The 17,021-nt window shown below is 50.2% G+C and overlaps 1 protein-coding gene across 1 annotated transcript; it reads left to right on the forward strand.

The window, feature by feature from the left end:
* Nucleotides 1-1,412: 1,412 nt before the first annotated feature.
* On the forward strand, nt 1,413-4,425 carry LOC101392120 (cytochrome P450 2D17-like). The gene is made up of 7 exons (XM_087448821.1): nt 1,413-1,495; nt 1,808-1,960; nt 2,052-2,212; nt 2,921-3,062; nt 3,290-3,477; nt 3,935-4,076; nt 4,175-4,425. Exons 2-7 carry the CDS (start codon nt 1,885-1,887, stop codon nt 4,351-4,353), a joined length of 888 nt encoding a protein of 295 aa, XP_087304947.1. The 5' UTR covers nt 1,413-1,495; nt 1,808-1,884; the 3' UTR covers nt 4,354-4,425.
* Nucleotides 4,426-17,021: the final 12,596 nt, after the last annotated feature.

A 17,021-nucleotide genomic window follows, 5' to 3' on the forward strand; every position in this document is an offset into this window, starting at 1 on the left:
CCTCAGGGTTGGTGAGAGTGCCCTGCCTGCCCTGGTCCTAGGTGCCTGGTGTGGTGAGGGGTGCCAGTGTGTCCAGAAGAGCCCAGTGCCCACTGAGGCAGCCATGGGGCTACTGACTGGGGAGACACTGGGGCCCCTGGCCATGGCCGTGGCCATCTTCTTGCTCCTGGTGGACCTGATGCACCGGCGCCAACGCTGGGCCCCACGCTACCCACCAGGCCCAGTGCCCCTGCCTGGGCTGGGCAACCAGCTGCAGGTGGACTTCCAGGACTTGCTTTCCTGCTTTACTCAGGTGAGGAAGGTGGTTGGGGAGTGGGCACAGAGGTCCTGGGGACACACTTGGCAGCGGACTGTGGGTGGTGGTGAAGCCACAGGCTGGACAGGGAGCTGGGGGGAAAAGAGGAGGTTGATTTGAGAAGCCTCCTGGGGGAGGGCATCTGGGCAGGGCGTGGAGGAGAGTTTGAATTTTCCAGTCAAAGGTGAGAGAAGACAAAGGCCAGGAGAGGAGTGTGACTTGGCAGATTGTTTTGGATCCAGTGGGACACGGCTTAAGTTATGTGAGCCTGAGTCTCTTCTGAGGACATCAGGATGAAGGGTGCTGAGACTCAGGGAGAGGAGTCTGGTCATGAGCACCATTGAAATCTGGAAATCGAGGTTGAGAAGGGACAGTGACCAGGCTCAAATCTCTTCCTGCTGTGAGACCTTGAGCCTCACTGCTCACCTCTGTGAACCTCAGTTTCTTCACCTGTAAAATGGGATGCTAACTTTGCTTCCTGACATCTTGGTGACATCTGCAAAGTCACAGCTGGATGATCTGATACAACGTGAGGTCCTCAATCATAGAGGATGTGACCATCAGCGTCACAAGGCCAGATAGAGTCCTTGCACCCAGTCACTGCTGGCGGCCCAGGGGTCCTCTTGGGTCTAGAGCCAGGAGACTGGGTCAGGCAACATGGTGTGGGGCGAGACTTGTGGAATGCTCTGGACCCTTGGCCTGCAGCTGCGGAGCCGCTTCGGGGACGTGTTCAGCCTGCAGCTAGGCTGGATGCCTGTGGTCGCAGTCAGCGGACTGGCAGCCGTACGCGAGGCGCTGGTGAACCAGAGCGAAGACACGGCCGACCGCCCACCTATGCCGGTCTTTGAGCACCTGGGCTTCGGACCCCACGCGCAAGGCAAGCGGAGGAGGGGAGGACCGCTGCCCGGCGGGAACTTGGCCCGTGGTGACCTGAGACCCGCAGGGCCAAGCGGAGGCAGGGTGGTGGACCTGCGGAGCAGGGAAGAGTCCGCGAATTTGAAGGGGCAGCGGGTGGAGGAAGGAGCCTGTGCCAAGAGTGGGGAGGTGGCTGCGGGCGGCGCAGAGGGCGGGGCCTTACTGGGAGTGGGCGGGGCCGCGGGCCACTGAGTGGAGGAAGGGGATGTCTGGGCGGCAGGAATGAGGAGGACGCAGTCAGTGTGAACCCGGCAGGCGGCGGGCCCGGACCTTCCCTGAACAGAAGTAGGTCACGATGGGGAGAACCAAGAGTGGGACCAAGAACTGCCCCAGTGGGGAGAACTGCCGACAGATGTGGGCGTGCAGAGGGTGGGACGGGACCCCAGACGGAAGGAGGCGTAAAGTGGGCGGGACCTCGAGGTCACGGGAAGGACAGGAATGCTGTGGGGGAGTAGGGGCGGGACTGTGTGAATAGGGCAAGGGCGGGGTTATGTCCTCGGCGTAGACGGAAGGGCGGGCGAGCCCACCAGCATGGTGTGCGCGCAGAGGCGGGGCCAGGGCCCACCCGAGCCACAACCACGTCCGCCCCGCCCCCAGGGGTGATCTTTGCCCGCTATGGGCGCGCCTGGCGGGAGCAGCGGCGCTTCTGCGTGTCCACCCTGCGCAACTTCGGCATGGGCAAGAAGTCCCTGGAGCAGTGGGTGACCGAGGAGGCCTCGTGCCTCTGTGCCGCCTTCGCAGACCAGGCCGGTGAGTGCGGGGCTGAGGGACAGGAGACAGGGATGGAACCCGGGGAAGAGGAGATGGAGGCGACCCCCTGACCTGCGTCGTCCCCTTCCAGGACGGCCCTTTAACCCCAACGCCCTGCTGAATAAAGCTGTGGGCAACGTGATTGCCTCCCTGACCTTTGGGCGCCGCTTCGAGTACAACGACCCGTGCTTCATCAAGCTATTTGACCTCGTGGATGAACAACTGAAGGAAAGTTCTGGCCTCCTGGCCCAGGTACGGGGGTGGAGGGGGCCAAGAACCCTGCAGGTGAGCTCCATGGAGGAGACCTCCACCTGTAATGGGCCTCACCAGAGGAGGATTTGTATAGAGGGGTGTTGCGTCAGCAGGTCCCTGGAGAGGGCTAAGGAACCTGTACCTCCTTCATTGTAAGCCACCAGAACGCATGAGAAGTAGATTTTAGGTTTATACATTTGAGGACAAGGCCAGGAGAGAAGATTGTAGTTGGAACATAGGGAGGAGCCAGGTCAATGGTGGGGACACCCAGAGAGGAGCTAGGACCTGACTGGTGTAGGTGAACACCTGAGCACCGGGATGACTGCAGGCCCCACATCTGTGGCCCGCACAGGTGGTAAACACCATCCCCGTGCTCCTGCACATCCCGGGGCTTGTCGACAAGATATTTCCTGCCCAGAGGGCCTTCATGGCCCTGCTGAATGAGCTGGTCGCCGAGCACAGGATGACCCGGGACCCGGCCCAGCCTCCCCGAGACCTGACTGATACCTTCTTGGACGAGGTAGAGAAGGTGAGCTGCCGTGGACGAGGGCAGAGTTTGTGGGTAGTCGGCCCCGGAGAGGAGCCTAGGCAAGGTGGGGCATGCGTATCACCCAGTGATCAGTCACCTGGGCTGAATGGGTGCAGAGTGGGAGGCCATTGGGGGTTTCCTCCCTCGGCACTTGAGCCCATCCTCTCTGCATGGCCCAGGCCAAGAGGAACCCCGAGACCAGCTTCAATGATGAGAACCTGCGCCTGGTGGTAGCTGATCTGTTCTTTGCCGGGATGGTGACCACCTCGACCACGCTGGCCTGGGCCCTCCTGCTCATGATCCTGCACCCGGATGTGCAGCGTGAGCCCAGCCTGGGGGCCTGGTGGTATGGGCCAGGGAGGCGAGGGAAAGGCTGGGCACCCTGAGCTTGGGTTGGCCACCAGGAGCTCTGAGCAGAGGCTGGGCCATGGCTCAGGGGTCAGAGTGACCTCCTCCTCCCCGTGGGCATAGCCCCTACACGGGCGTCAGGGGAGGTCGGGTTCCAGCTCCCTGGCTTCTGACCACTGTGGGGACGCTTGTTTGTCCAGGCCGTGTCCAACAGGAGATCGATGAGGTGATAGGGCAGGCGCGGCGACCAGAGATGGGGGACCAGACCCACATGCCCTTCACCATGGCCGTGGTCCATGAGGTGCAGCGCTTTGGGGACATCATCCCACTGGGCTTGCCCCACATGACATCCCGTGACATTGAAGTGCAGGGCTTCCTCATCCCCAAGGTAGGCCTGCGGCCCTCCTCGCCCCAGCTCAGCTCCACCTGCCCCCTGGTGGCCCCAGCATGGCCATTGCCAGGTGTGACCAGGACTGGAACCCAAGCCACCTGATCCTCATTTGCACAGGCGCCAACTGTCCAGCCTGGGTGGGTGTGGGGAGGAGGCAGAGGCAGGGTCCATGTAGACCCCGCAGTCTGGGAAGGGGAACACAAACTAAAATCTGCCACAGTGTTGGAGGAGCTGTGCATGCAGGGACAGCTGTCACGGAGGGTGCCCATGGGAGGCCATTCTCTTGGCCCTGCCATGGGGACAGGGTGGGTGGCGGGAAGCTCTTGGGCTGACACTGACTTGAAAGTGTTCAGGTGTGTGCCAGGCAGAACGTGTGGGTCATGTGTGTTTGGTGGCAGGGTTCCAGGCATCCCCGCCAGCCCACACCCCATTCATGCCAGGCATCTCCTGCCAGGGGACGACGCTCTTCACCAACCTGTCATCGGTGCTGAAGGACGATACCGTCTGGAAGAAGCCCTTCCGCTTCCACCCCGAGCACTTCCTGGACGCCCAGGGCCGCTTCGTCAAGCAGGAGGCCTTCATGCCCTTCTCAGCAGGTGCCTGTGGGGAGCCTGGCTCGCTGCCCCCTCCTGAGGGAGATTTGAGACATAGAGCCCAGGCCCCCAGGCTCACTGACCCCCATACCCACCCACAGGCCGCCGTTCGTGCCTCGGGGAGCCCCTGGCCCGCATGGAGCTCTTCCTCTTCTTCACCTGCCTCCTGCAGCGCTTCAGCTTCTCGGTGCCCGCTGGGCAGCCCCGCCCCAGCGACCACGGTGTATATGGTGTACTGGTGACCCCATCTCCCTACCAGCTCTGTGCTGTGCCCCGCTAGAGGGGGTCACCAAGTCCCTAACCCACCTCTTTAGAAGTCCTGATGTACAATAAACCTGTCCGATGGCTCCAACCTGGCTTGAGTCCCACTCTGGCCTCGTGACCAGGCAGAGCCAGTGATTCGGCCTCAGCAGCCTCCCCAGGCCAGCCTCTACCCCTCCCTGATCCAGTCTCACCTGGCATTATACCCCATTTGAAGATGGGTATAGTGAGGCTCAGATGGGACTGCTTACCCCCTAGTCACCCATGGAGACTCAGCACTGCCTGCCCTGGTTGGTGACTAAGTCCATGTAGAAGTCTTGATTCCTGGGTGTCAGGGAGCAAGAGGAGTGTGAATGGGCTTCTGATAGGAATCAGCCCGATCCCTGGCCGGGTGAGCACCCTCAGGTGCAGGGATTCACTACAAGGACTCACAGGGGTCAGAAAAGCTGTTACACTCACGGTCATGGTCTTTCCTGAGAAAGCATCCATATAGGATCAGCAGTGGTCAAAGGCACGTAGGTGGAGTTCAGGAAGAAAGGGCACAAGCTTCCAGCTGTCTCTCTAGAAGATTCGTGCGGACAGTGCTCAGTTCTCCCAGCCATGATGTGTGACACAGCAGAGAGTATTGCTCAGCAAGGAAGCTCACCCGAGTCTGGGTGTCCAGGCATTTTGTTGGGGGTCAGTCACTTTACTGAGAGAGTCACACTGCTGACCTCAGTTACTCAGTTTCCAGCCCCTCTCAAGGTCACACAGTGTGGCCCAAGGTCCCTGCCATAAATCACATTGCTAGCAGAAACTGTGTGGTGTGACCTGAGGCCCCAGGTACAGAGACACTTTTGTCAGGCAGGTCATCCCAAGGGCATAGGGGATGTTTCCGTGGAGGTTGTCAAGGGTCAGGCATTTTTTTTGGAATGTGCAGGGTTGGAGAATCCCAGAGATACTGAGTAAACTTTTTACTGCACAGGCCACATCCCTGGTTTTTGGCTCCTAGGCAAAATGGTCAAATTTGTTTGAATATCTACTTTTTCTGTGTGTGTATGTGGGGAAATACACACAGCATAAAATTTATCTACTCAATCATTTTTGAGTGTGCAGTTTGTTCAGTGGCATTAAGTTCTCATATTGTTGTGCAAGCATCACCCCATCCATCTCCAGAACTCTTCTCATCTTGCAAAACTGAAACCCTGTTCCCATTAGACAATAACTCCCCATGCCCCCTCCCCTTAGTCCCTGGCAACCACCGTTCTACTCTCTGTCTCTCTGAATGCGACTACTCTAGGGACCTCATGTGAGAGGAATCATACAGTATTTGCCTTTTGTGACTGACTTATTTCACTTAGCATGATTTCCTCAATGTTCATCTATGTTGTGACATGTGTCGGCATTTCCTTCTTTTTTTATGCTGAATAATCATCCATGGTGTGTATAGACCACATTTTGCTTATCCCTTCATCTGTGGATGAAGTTTGGTTGCTTCTACCTTTCAGCTTTTGTGAACACTACTGCTGTGAACATGGGGTAGTTGAGACTCTGCTTTCAATTTGTGGGTATATGAGCACTGGACTGCTATAAAAGCTGCAGCATTTTACATTCCCACCAGCAGTGCACAAGGGTTCTCCACATCTTTGCCAACATTTGCTATCTTCTGTTTTGATGACAGGAGGCATCCTATGGGTGTGTGGTGGGATCTCATTGTGGTTTTGATTTGCATATCACTAATGACGAGTGATGTTGAGCATCTTTTCATCTGCTATTGTCCATTTGTAGATCTTCTTTGTAGAAGTGTCTTTTCAAGTTCTTTGCCCATTTTAAAATCGAGTTGTGTGTTTTGCTGTTGTTGTTGTTGTTGTTGAGTTTTAGGAGTTCTCTCTATATTATAGATATTAATCCCTTATCAGATACAGACATGTGCCACATAACAACATGTGGGTACGATGACTACATGTATGACAGTAGTCCCATAAGGTTAGTATGGTAGAGCCTAGGTGTGTAGTAGGCTATTCCATCTAGATTTGTGTAAGTACACGCTATTTTGTTCACACAATGACAAAATTGCCGGATGATGTACTTCTTAAAAATGTCTCCATGTCATTAAGCAATGCATGACTTTATATGATTTGAAAATATTTCCCCCCATTCTGCAAGTTAACTTCTTCTCTGGTGATAGTATCTTGATGTGCAATATTTTTTAATTTTTATGAAGTCCACCTTGTCTACCTTTTTTTTCCCGAAGAAGATTTGCCCTGAGCTAACATCTTTGCCAATCTTCCCCAATTTTCTATGTGCATTGCCATCACAGCATGGCCACCAAGGAGTGGTGTGGGTCCGTGCCTGGGAACTGAACCCGGGCCGCCGAATTGGAGCATGCCGCACTTAACCACTATGCCACCGGGCTGGTCCCCTCTACTTTTTCTTCTGTTGCCTATGCCTTTGGTGTCATATCCAAGAAATTACTGCCAAATCCAGTGTTGAGAACCTTTTGTCCTTCTTCTAAGAATTTTCACCTACAAATGTTCTTAGTTTTCTTCTAAGAATTTTCTAGTTTTAGCTCTTACATTTAAGTCTTTGATCCATTTTGAATTAATTTTTGCATATGGTGCTAGGTGAAGCATTAAGGTGCATTAAGATATCCAGATTTCCCAACACTGTTTGTTGAAAAGACTGTCCTTTCCCCCTTGAATGGTCTTGGCACTTGTGTCAAAATCATTTGACTCCATATGAGGGATTGTTTCTGGGCCTTCTATTCTCTTCGTTGGTCTATATCTCTGTCTTTATGCAGGTGCCAGTGTGTTGATTAATGTAGCTTTGTAGTAGGTTTTGAAATCAGGAAGTATGAGTTTTATTCTTCTTTTTCAAGATCATTTTGACTATTTGGGGTCCCTTGCGATTCCATATGAATTTTAGGATTGATTTTTCTATTTCTGCAAAAAAGTCATTGGGATTTTGATAGGAGTTGTATTAAATCTTAAGATCATATTGAGTAGTCTTGCTGTCTTTACAGTAATTGCTTTCCAATCCATGAACCTAGGATGTCCTTCAATTTACTTGTCTCCTCTTTAATTTCTCTCAGCAATGTTTTGTAGTTTTCATGGTACAAATCTTTCACCTCTTTGGTTGAGTTAATACCTAAGTATTTTATTCTTTTTGATGCTATTGTAAATCAAAATGTTTTCTTAATTTCCTTTTTGCATTGTTGATTGTTAGTGTATAGAAATACAGCTGATTTTTATTTATTTATTTATTTTTGCTGAGGAAGATTCACCCTGAGCTAACACCTGTGCCAGTCTTCCTCTATTTTGTATGTGGGTCACCACCACAGCATGGCAGCTGACAAGTGGTTGTCTTGACATGAGTACAGCCGTGTTTGGCCGCTCCATTGACCTACAGCCACCAGCAGAAAAAGAAATATAAAAGCTGCTTTCTGCGTGGTGGGAACTGGCCCTTCTCTCATGGAGGGAGTTGCAAGTTGTAACATTTCAAGGCTCTTGGAGCGTCGTAGCACGGGATGGACTGGCCATCTGTGCCGGGCTGAGACGATAACCAAAGAAAACAATGCACGTACACAACTACTGGGCTGGGACGTTAGCCAGGGGGCTCAGTGCACGTACACCACTCATAACCATTTGTGCATGGAAACACTAAATGCTTGCTCTGCAAACTCTGTAATTGCTTACTCTGAAAATTACTGATGGTATAAAAACTGCTGGAAACTGAGCCCTGGTGAGAGTTCCACCTGTGGAAGGGACGCCTTGCCCAGGACGAGTGATCCTTGCCCAGCCGCGTCGATTGACAGGGCTCTCCCGGCAGTGGGGCGTGGATGTTGTGAGTAATTGATTTGATGTGAAGTAATTGATTTGATATGAAGTAATTGATTTGATGTGTTCTCTTTTTGGTCAACCTGGTGTTTCTCTTTCCGGTTGATTTGTGTCATTTCTCTTCAGCCGATGTGGGTGTTTTCCCTTTCCAGTCGGGCTGATGTTTTTTCCCTCTTAATATTTGACCTATTTGGATCTGTTTGCAGACTATCACCTTTACTATCCTCTATATAATAAAATATACCTTCAGTCCATTTGTTTGGAGTGGAAAGTGTCTTTTACATCTCCGATCGAATCCCCGAACCTCTCATAACAGTGGTGTAGGTTCGCATCTGGGAACCAAAGCCGGGCCACCAAAGTGGAGTGTGCCGAAGATGACCACTAGGCCTCGGGGCCAGCCCACAGCTGATTTTTGTGCATTGATTTTGTATCCTGCTACTTTGCTGAATTTGTCTAGAAGTTCTAACATGGTTCTTTGTGGAATCTTTAGGTTTTTCTACATACAAGATCATATCATCTGTGAACAGAGATAATGATACTTCTTCCATTCCAATTTGGATGCTTTTTATTTCTTTTTCTTTCCTAATTCCCCTGGCTAGAACTTCCAGTACTCTGATGAATGGAAGTGGCTAAAGTGACCATCCTTTCTTTGTTCCTGATGTTAAAAGAAAAGCTTGCAGTGTTTCACCATTGACTATCATGCTTGCTGTGGGTGTCCTTATATGGCTTTTGTTATGTTGAGGTAGTTTCCTTCTGTTCCTGGTTTGTTGAGTGTTTTTAACATGAATGAGTGTTGAGTTTTGTCAAATGCTTTTTCTGCATCAATTGAGATGATCATGTAGTTTTTGTTCTTCATTCTATTAACGTGGTGTATAACATTGATCAATTTTCATATGTTCAGTATTTCTGGAATTCCGTTAGTAAACCGTATCTGGTCATAATCCTTTCCCACTTGTATAATCCTTTTAATATGCTGCTTAATTTAGTTTGCTAGTGTTTTCTTGAGGATTTTTGCATCAATGTTCTCGAGGAATATTGGTCTGTAGTTTTCTTTTCTTGTAGTGTCTCTGTGTGGCTTTGAAACCAGAGTAATGCTGGCCACACAGAATGAGTTAGGAAGTATTTCCTCCTTGTCCATTTTGGGGAAATGTTTGAGTAGGATTGGCCTTATTCCTTCTTTAAATATTGGGTAGAATTCAATAGTGAAGCCATCTGGTCCAGGGCGCTGCTTTTTTGGGACATTTTTGATTATTCAATCTCCTTATTAATTAAAGGTCTATTCAAATTTTCTCTTTCTTTATTATTCAGCCTGGCAAGTTTTGTGTTTGTAGGAATGTGTCCATTTCATCAATAGCTTATTCAATTTATTGGCCTACATCTGTTCACAGAACTCTCTTATAATGCTTTTTCTTTGTGTAGAATCAGTCGTAATGTTCCCACTTTCATTTCTGATCTTACTAGCTTGAGTCTTCTCTCTTTTTTCTTAGTCCATTGAGCTAAAAGTAGTCCAGCTTTGTTGATCCTTTTGAAGAACCAACTTTTGGTTTAATTGATTTTCTCTATTATTTATCTAGTCTCCATTTCATTTATCTCTGCTCTATATTATTTCTTGCTACCTTTGAGTTTAATTTGACCTACTTTTCCACTTTGTTTTTTTTTTTTTTTTTTTGGTAAGGAAGATTCACCCTGAGCTAACATTCATTGCCAATTTTCCTCCTTTTTTTGTTTGCTTGAGGAAGATTAGCCCTGAGCTAACATCTGTGCCAGTCTTCCCCTATTTTGTGTATGGGATGCCTCCATAACATGGTCGAAGAGTGGAGTAGGTCTGCACCCTGGATCTGAACCCGCGAACTGGGGCTGCCAAAGCGGAGGGTGTGGAATTGTAACCACTATGTCACGGGGCTGGCCCCCTTTTCTGCTTCTTTAAGGTGTAGACTTAGGTAGTTGATTTGAGATCTGTTTTAATGTAGGCATTTACACTTATAGACTTCTCTCTGAACACAATTTTGACTGAATTCCATAAGTTTTCATAAATTGTGCTGTCGTTCTCATTCATCTCAAGCCATTCTCTACTTTCTCTTATGATTTCTTCTTTGACCCATTGGTTATTTAAGTGTGTGTTGTTGAATTTCCACATATTTGTGAATTTTCCAGTTTTACTTCTGTTAATGATTTCTAGGTTGTGATGGACGAATATCCAGTTGTCTATCAAGCCAATCCAGCATGGCTTGCATGCACAGGCAGCATATCAGCCAATTCATCTGGAAAGTTCCACATGGCATTTAACTGGAGGGGAGGAATAATCCCCCTTCTCAGGTTAAAGGGAAGTTTTCAGTAGTTTCCTGATGTTGCCATACCCCCACTTGGGCTATGTTCTTGGTGACCAGAGGTCACAGAGGTGCTTTCTGTTGTCCCAGCATAATTTTTCCCTTTGGGAGCATCCCTGACACAAGTGGCCAAAACATGGACCAGATGAAATCCCAGCTTGGTGCAGCGTCTCTCCCCACACTCTCCTCTATTTCCACTTTTGCTAATTACACATAGCAATAGATTCAGGATTGTATATTAGCCTGCTTCTTGGAGGATTTTTTTTTGTTTTTGTTTCTTTTTGCATTTCGTTACGTTTCCAGTGAACCATCACCTTGGAGGTTACCTCTATCATTTCTTACTTCCATGGTTCACTTTTACCTCCAATCACTGACCACAGTGCAGCTGCTGCGTCACACCACGAGCGATGCAGAAACCATTCCGGAATGAAGATTCGTCAACCACCACCCCATTCTTCCTTTTCCCAAACTGTGCCTTCACCATGTTTCAGTGAGTCGGGGTTATTCTAGTGAATCACACTGTTGAAGCCACCATGTCGGGGGTCCCCAAGACCATCCTAAGTCCAGTGATTTGCTGAAGGATTCAGAATGCTGAAATGCTGCTATATTCATGGTTATTGTCTTCGTCTGTTTGGGATCTTACAACACAATATCATGGAATGTGTGGACTTTAAATAACAAACTTTTATTTCTCACAGTTCTGGAGTCTGGGAAGTCCAAGGTCAAGGCTCTGGCAGATTTGATGTCTGGTGAGGGCCCCCTTTCTGGTTCACAGAGTGTCACTTTTTCAGTGTGTCCTCACCTGGTGGAAGGGTCAAGGGATCTCTCTGGGTTCCCTTTTATAAGGGCACCAATCCCATTCATGAGGACTCCATCCTCATGTCCTAATCACCTCCCAAAGGCCCCACTAACAAATACCATCACACTCAAGATTAGGTTTCATCTTATGAATTTGGGGGACACAAATATTCCATCTATAGCAGCTATGGTTTATTACAGGAAAGGATACAGATTAATTCAGCAAGGGTAAAAGACACATAGGACAGACAGACAGACACACAGGACAGCATAGCTCAGGTTTCCATTTGTCCTCTTCCAGGGGAGTCATAGGGACAGCGCTTAATTGCTCAGCAACCATGAGTGACACACACACAGAGTGTTGCCAGTCAGGGAAGCCCAACCGAGCCTCAGGTTCCAGGGATTTTATTGGGGTTGATGTTATAGGCATGGAGCCCGAGTGTGGCTGACAGGAGTGACTAAGTCTCCCGCCCCTCCAGAGGCCAGACTGATACAGGGAGATGCAAGGTCCCCACCACATGTCACATGGGTGGTATGAATGATCTGGCATGGCCTGAGGCTCCAGGAAAACAAAGAGAGGTTAACCTGGCAGAATATTCTCAGAGTCTAAAGATCATCTGCCAGGAGCTGATCAGTGGACAGTCATTGCTTGCAAGCCTCAATGTTCGAACCCTCCAAACCTGCTGACTTTACCCTTTACTTCAAAGGACTCACTCAGCCTGGAGGCCATATCCCAGGCCCAACTCCACTCACCCCACCACAGGCCAACAGCTCAGCCAGCACCATCAAGTCAGCAGCCCCACTTCATCTATGACACAGCAATACATGGGGATCTTAGGCATGGCCAGGAAGTGAGGTGCTGGGTTAAGACCAGCTCACTCCTCTGGTGCCAGACCCCTCCCTGGGAACCCTGATGGCAGTCTAGGGGTGAGCCACCTCTCTGAGCCTCTCAGTAACCCCAGGATAGGATGGTCCCCGTTTTCCAGCCCCTCAGAGATGTTCTTTCCAGGGGCCTCCCCAGTATTGGTTGCCTCACGGCCAGGCTGGAGCTGGAGGTGGTTACTCATCTGAGCGCAACCCAGGGCACCATCCTCTAAGTGGCTGGGTCAGGCTGGGTCTCAGGAGGCTTGCCCAGGGGCAGGGAATAGCCCTGTGAGCTGCAGGCATGCCTTAGGGAGAGTTGTCAACCTTGGACCCATGTGAGTGGGATGGAGACAGGAGGAGAGGCCGCATGGGGACCTCGGAGGAGGACACCCTGGCTCTCTTCCTTGCTCTTCCAGGACATTCCATGAACCTGGGCCAGGCTCCCCCTGCCCTGGGCTTCTGTTTCCCCTTCAGCCAATGAGATGGTATGCCAGATGGCTGCTGGGTCATGGTTTCCTGCTCTGACTCTTGAGCTGTAACTTTAGTAGCTTGGCACCCCAACCAAGGGCCATGACTGTCATCCTCCACCTGTCCCCATGCCCACAATTGACTGGCTCTGGACTGAGCACACTGGCAGTGCCCAAGAGTTCTTAATGATTGACTGCTTACTTGAGTCTTGGGCAGACCCCTTGGTGCATTTAGGTAACAGCTTAGGGGACCACAGACACTCAGGACAGAAGCAGCCCCTCCAGTCCTCTGTTGTCAGAGTACCCTCACCCAACAGCATCCCTGACAGGGGTTCCACCATCATCTTCCAAGTGCCCTCATGACAGGGAGCTCCCAGCTCTCAGCACTTAGGGAACTTGGTCTGTCCCTTTGCACAGAATCAGAAAGCCATCAATGGCCCCCTTCAGCCTCTCCAGAGTATCCACTGTGGTGTCAGGGCTTGGTGGCCAGAGGGGGTGTTCCTGTAGCTTGTCGGGACAGGGAGTGTGGATGGGTCCACACTGGGTTGTGAAGTCGTAAGGCCCCTGAGAGGAGGAGGTGGGCCTGCAGAAGCAGCAACTCTGTGGATTTATTGATACTTTGTCATTCGTGGTTCTGAGTCTTGGGGATATCAGAAGATGGGAACCAGCTCAGTAAGAGTTTCATCAGGACCTGGGGGACCCAACCCCCAGGGCTTTCCTCATTGCTCTCCACCTCAGAGGCCTCTGAAAAGCACAAGCAGGCATGCCCTGTAGGTCCCTTCTGGGAGGACATTTCCCCAGGGCCAGGGTAGCCCCAGATGCCAGGGGAGCAGGTCAGCATTGATAAAAGGCTAGGTATTCCTCCAGCCCAAGGGTAGTGGTCTTGAGTTCCTGCCAACCAGGAGGGAAAAAGTAGGCCAGGAGGCTCATTCAGGACGGTCGGGGCATCTGGCTATCTGGCCTCTTCTCCACAATCAGGAGTGTTTGATGTTTGACTTCTGACACCTTTTAACCACCACCTCATTCTCTTTCCTTGTCCCCACTTCAATACCAGCTGATAATACATCCCTGGTGCTCTCTCCATTGGTCTCTACTAGAGTTTCAAACCACCAAGTGGCTACCCACACAAATGAGGCCTCACTCAAGCATTACCAAACCACAGTAAATATCCAGGCCTGTCTCCTTTCCTGGCTCTCTCAAGCCAGTTTGGACCTACTTGAAAGGGCAGTCCTTCTATGTCCAGAGACCTCAATGATGCAAACAGTAAAGCTTTTCATACACTCCTGGTGCAGGAATGGTGTCATCAGTCCACGTACAAATGAAATTTTGAGGGGTGGTTCTCCTTTGCAGGGCAACCATAACAAGAACTAAAAGACTTGCAGAGTTATAAAGAAGAAAGACGTCTCAGTTTTAGGAATTCAAGTAGCATAACAGTTGTCAACACCAACCCTTGAGGTAGACGACAATGAGAAATGTCTTTACAATTCTGCAGGAAAGTTATTTCCAATCTAGAATTCTCTACCCAGCTGAGCTATTAGTCAACTATGAATGGAGATATTTTAAGACATCCAAGGTCTCATAAGCACCCCTCAGGAGAGCAGTGATAACAGCAAAAACAGCAGAGCTCTGAGAATTGGCCACTCCAGAAGAGCAATGAAAGGACTGTCAAAATGATCAGGTACTTTTTCAGAAGTCTGGGAAGTAACCAAAATGTCACGGCTATTTTGGAGCATTTTTGTCAAGATATATGGCTGAATCCCAGAATTAACAACAAGCTCTGTGGCATTTCAACTTCCCTGGTCCTCTCCTCCACTCTCCAGCTCAGCAGGAGCTTTGAAAAGAACCGCCCACACCCAGGGAAGCCTCCTGAGGGAGCACAGGACATGGAGCATTTTCAAAGCCTCGTTCCCAAAGAATTGTCACGATTTCCTTGGCTGGGGTTCCCTGGAAGACCCCATGTACAGGGCTATCTGTGTGTGACCTGACAGCTCCCCTCGTGCAAACAGCCTTTTCTCAGGGGAGTTTGTTGAAGGTAATCAGAGGCCACTGTTGAAAATCAAAGCTGCCTGAGCAATGGGTAACGGTTGGCACAAATGATACACTAACCACACAGCTTAAAAGGAGAAGCTGGGGTATGAGGTGTCCACAGGGGCTTTGAAAAGCTCTGACACATTCCTGGGAATATAAGAGGCCATGCACATGTGTAGGGCTGTGTGCAACTGTGTACATACTCAGGAAAGACCTTGAGGAGTGCTAAGCTGTCACCTCTGACAGACCTCGAGGTTCTGTGCAAATAGAAAGTGAAGGCTGAGGGCAAGGTGTAAATTCTAAATTCAGTGTGTTGAACATATGTCCCAAGACACACGCACACAGAACACCTCTGAGCAGCAAACACTGGGAGAGTGACTGTTTCCAGTCATTTAAGGAAATCTCTAACCAATCATTAGCCTACCACCAAGCTGAGTAGAGACTTCAGTGGCCACACACAACAAGGAATAGAGACTTTATGGAATTAGTTCAGAAACAACTACAATGACAACAAACAACCAACACAACAAACCCTGGGGAGCAAGAAAATCTGATTTCCAGAGTTCCCACATTATCTTATTTGAAATATCCAGTTTTCAACAAGAAACTACATGGAATGCAAAGAAAGAAGAAGAAAGTATGGCCCATACACAGGAAAAGGGAATCAATGGAAACTGTCCCTGATGGTGGAGTTGCTGGAAAAAGACTACATATCAGCTACTTCAATATGTTCACAAAACTAAAAGAAACTATGTCTAAAGAACTAAAGGAAAGTGGGAGCATGATGTCTCACCAATTAAAGAACAGCTGTAATGAGACACAAATTTTAAAAAGGAACCATGTAGAAATTCTGGAGTTAGAATGTACAATAACTGAAATGAAAGTTCACTACTGGAACTCAAGAGCAGCTTTGAACAGAGAGAAGAAAACTCAGCAAACATGAGGACAGTCAGCAGAGTTGATTCAGGCTGAGGAAAAGAAACAAGGATGAAGAACATGAGCAGAGATTCAGAAACCTGTGGGCACCATCAAGCATACTGCACACACATAATGGGAGTCCTAGCAGAAGAACAGAGAGATAAAGGTCTAGAAGGAATATTGAAGAAATATTGAAAACTGAATACTCCCCAAATTTGATGACAAACATTAATCTACACACCCAAGAAGCAGAGTGAACTCCAAGTAGGATAATTTCAGAAATCTACACCCACACACATCATAATCACACCATCAAAACACAAAGAGAGCTGCTCTTGCTTGGAAAGCAGCAAGAGAGATGTGAGATGTGCCTCATCGTGAACAAAGGATCCGTCCTCAATAACATGGACATCAGATTTCTAATCAGAAACCATAGAGGACAGAAAGCAGTGGGATGACAATATCCCTCAGGAAGTGACTGGAGGATGTCACAGGCTTGGGAAGGGGCCTCTGGGCTCCACCAATTGTCCAGTCAGGGTAAATGAGGAGACCAGAGAACAACCCTGTTGGCCATGACACCCCGATTTAATCTTGCTATGGCCACACCAGAGCCTAGGAATCTGGGCTGTGCTGTAAGCCGGGTAAGGACCCTGAGCCTGGCAGGGAGCAGCCTCCACCAGAAGAGGCCCCACCCGGACATCCACGGCCCTTGCTGACAACCAGGACACTTTGTGATGGGTCTGTGTGTGTGTGTGTGATAATCAGTGCCCCTTGAGTTCAAGTATGAGTTTGTGTTTTCACGTGAGTTTGTCTGAGTGTGGGTGGCTTTGTGGGTGAGTAGATTTCTCTGTGTTGGGTGTGTGTGTTTGTCAGCAGGAGCTTAAAAGCAGAAGCCCGTTACCCATAAACCAACTCCGGGAGGCGGGCTCTGCCCGGCACCCTCTTCCGCCGCTATTCCCTCCTCGGCCGCGGCCTTCGGCGCCCCCCAGCGCCCGCCTGCGGAACTGCAGCCGCAGCCGCACTGCCGGGGCCTCCACCTGGATCCCAGCGCTGCGCTGGGCGGGTCGGCACTGCGAGTCAGGTGAGGCGGCCAGGCCCGCGGCCCCACAAGCTGCATGCAGCTTCCACACTTCCTTTCTGTTCCCAGGAAGGAGGGGGAATTGGGGGGTTTCCTCAGCGGGCGCTCCATGCCGCGGTGGGAGGGACAAAGCGAGCAAAACGCCACCAAGTTTCCCAGCGCCCTGGCTTGGACTGCAGCTCCCTACCTGCTTTCTAGGGCGCTCCCCCTGGGTTTCCTCCGTCTCCTGTGGGGGGGCCAGAGCCATGTCCCGATGTCTAACAAGGAAGCCATTGTGCTGACGTCACCCCTGGACTCTAAGTCTCAGGTCACAGTGTCCAGAGTACCCTTCCCAGCGCGAGTAAACACCTGTGACACAGGTGGTCCCTGGGGGTGCTCATCCCTCCACCCCA

The sequence above is a fragment of the Ceratotherium simum genome, chromosome 25 (genome assembly GCF_057802395.1).
Source record: "Ceratotherium simum simum isolate JZ-2026a chromosome 25, ASM5780239v1, whole genome shotgun sequence".
NCBI lineage: Eukaryota > Metazoa > Chordata > Mammalia > Perissodactyla > Rhinocerotidae > Ceratotherium > Ceratotherium simum.

Bases quoted from the DNA above. Each gene is read 5' to 3' on its own strand.
- LOC101392120 (XM_087448821.1), top strand. From the start codon at position 1,885: ATGGGCAAGAAGTCCCTGGAGCAGTGGGTGACCGAGGAGGCCTCGTGC. The intron at 2,213-2,920 runs GTACGGGGGTGG...TGCATGGCCCAG, and splicing joins GTTCTGGCCTCCTGGCCCAG to GCCAAGAGGAACCCCGAGAC. The intron at 3,063-3,289 runs GTGAGCCCAGCC...TTGTTTGTCCAG, and splicing joins CCTGCACCCGGATGTGCAGC to GCCGTGTCCAACAGGAGATC.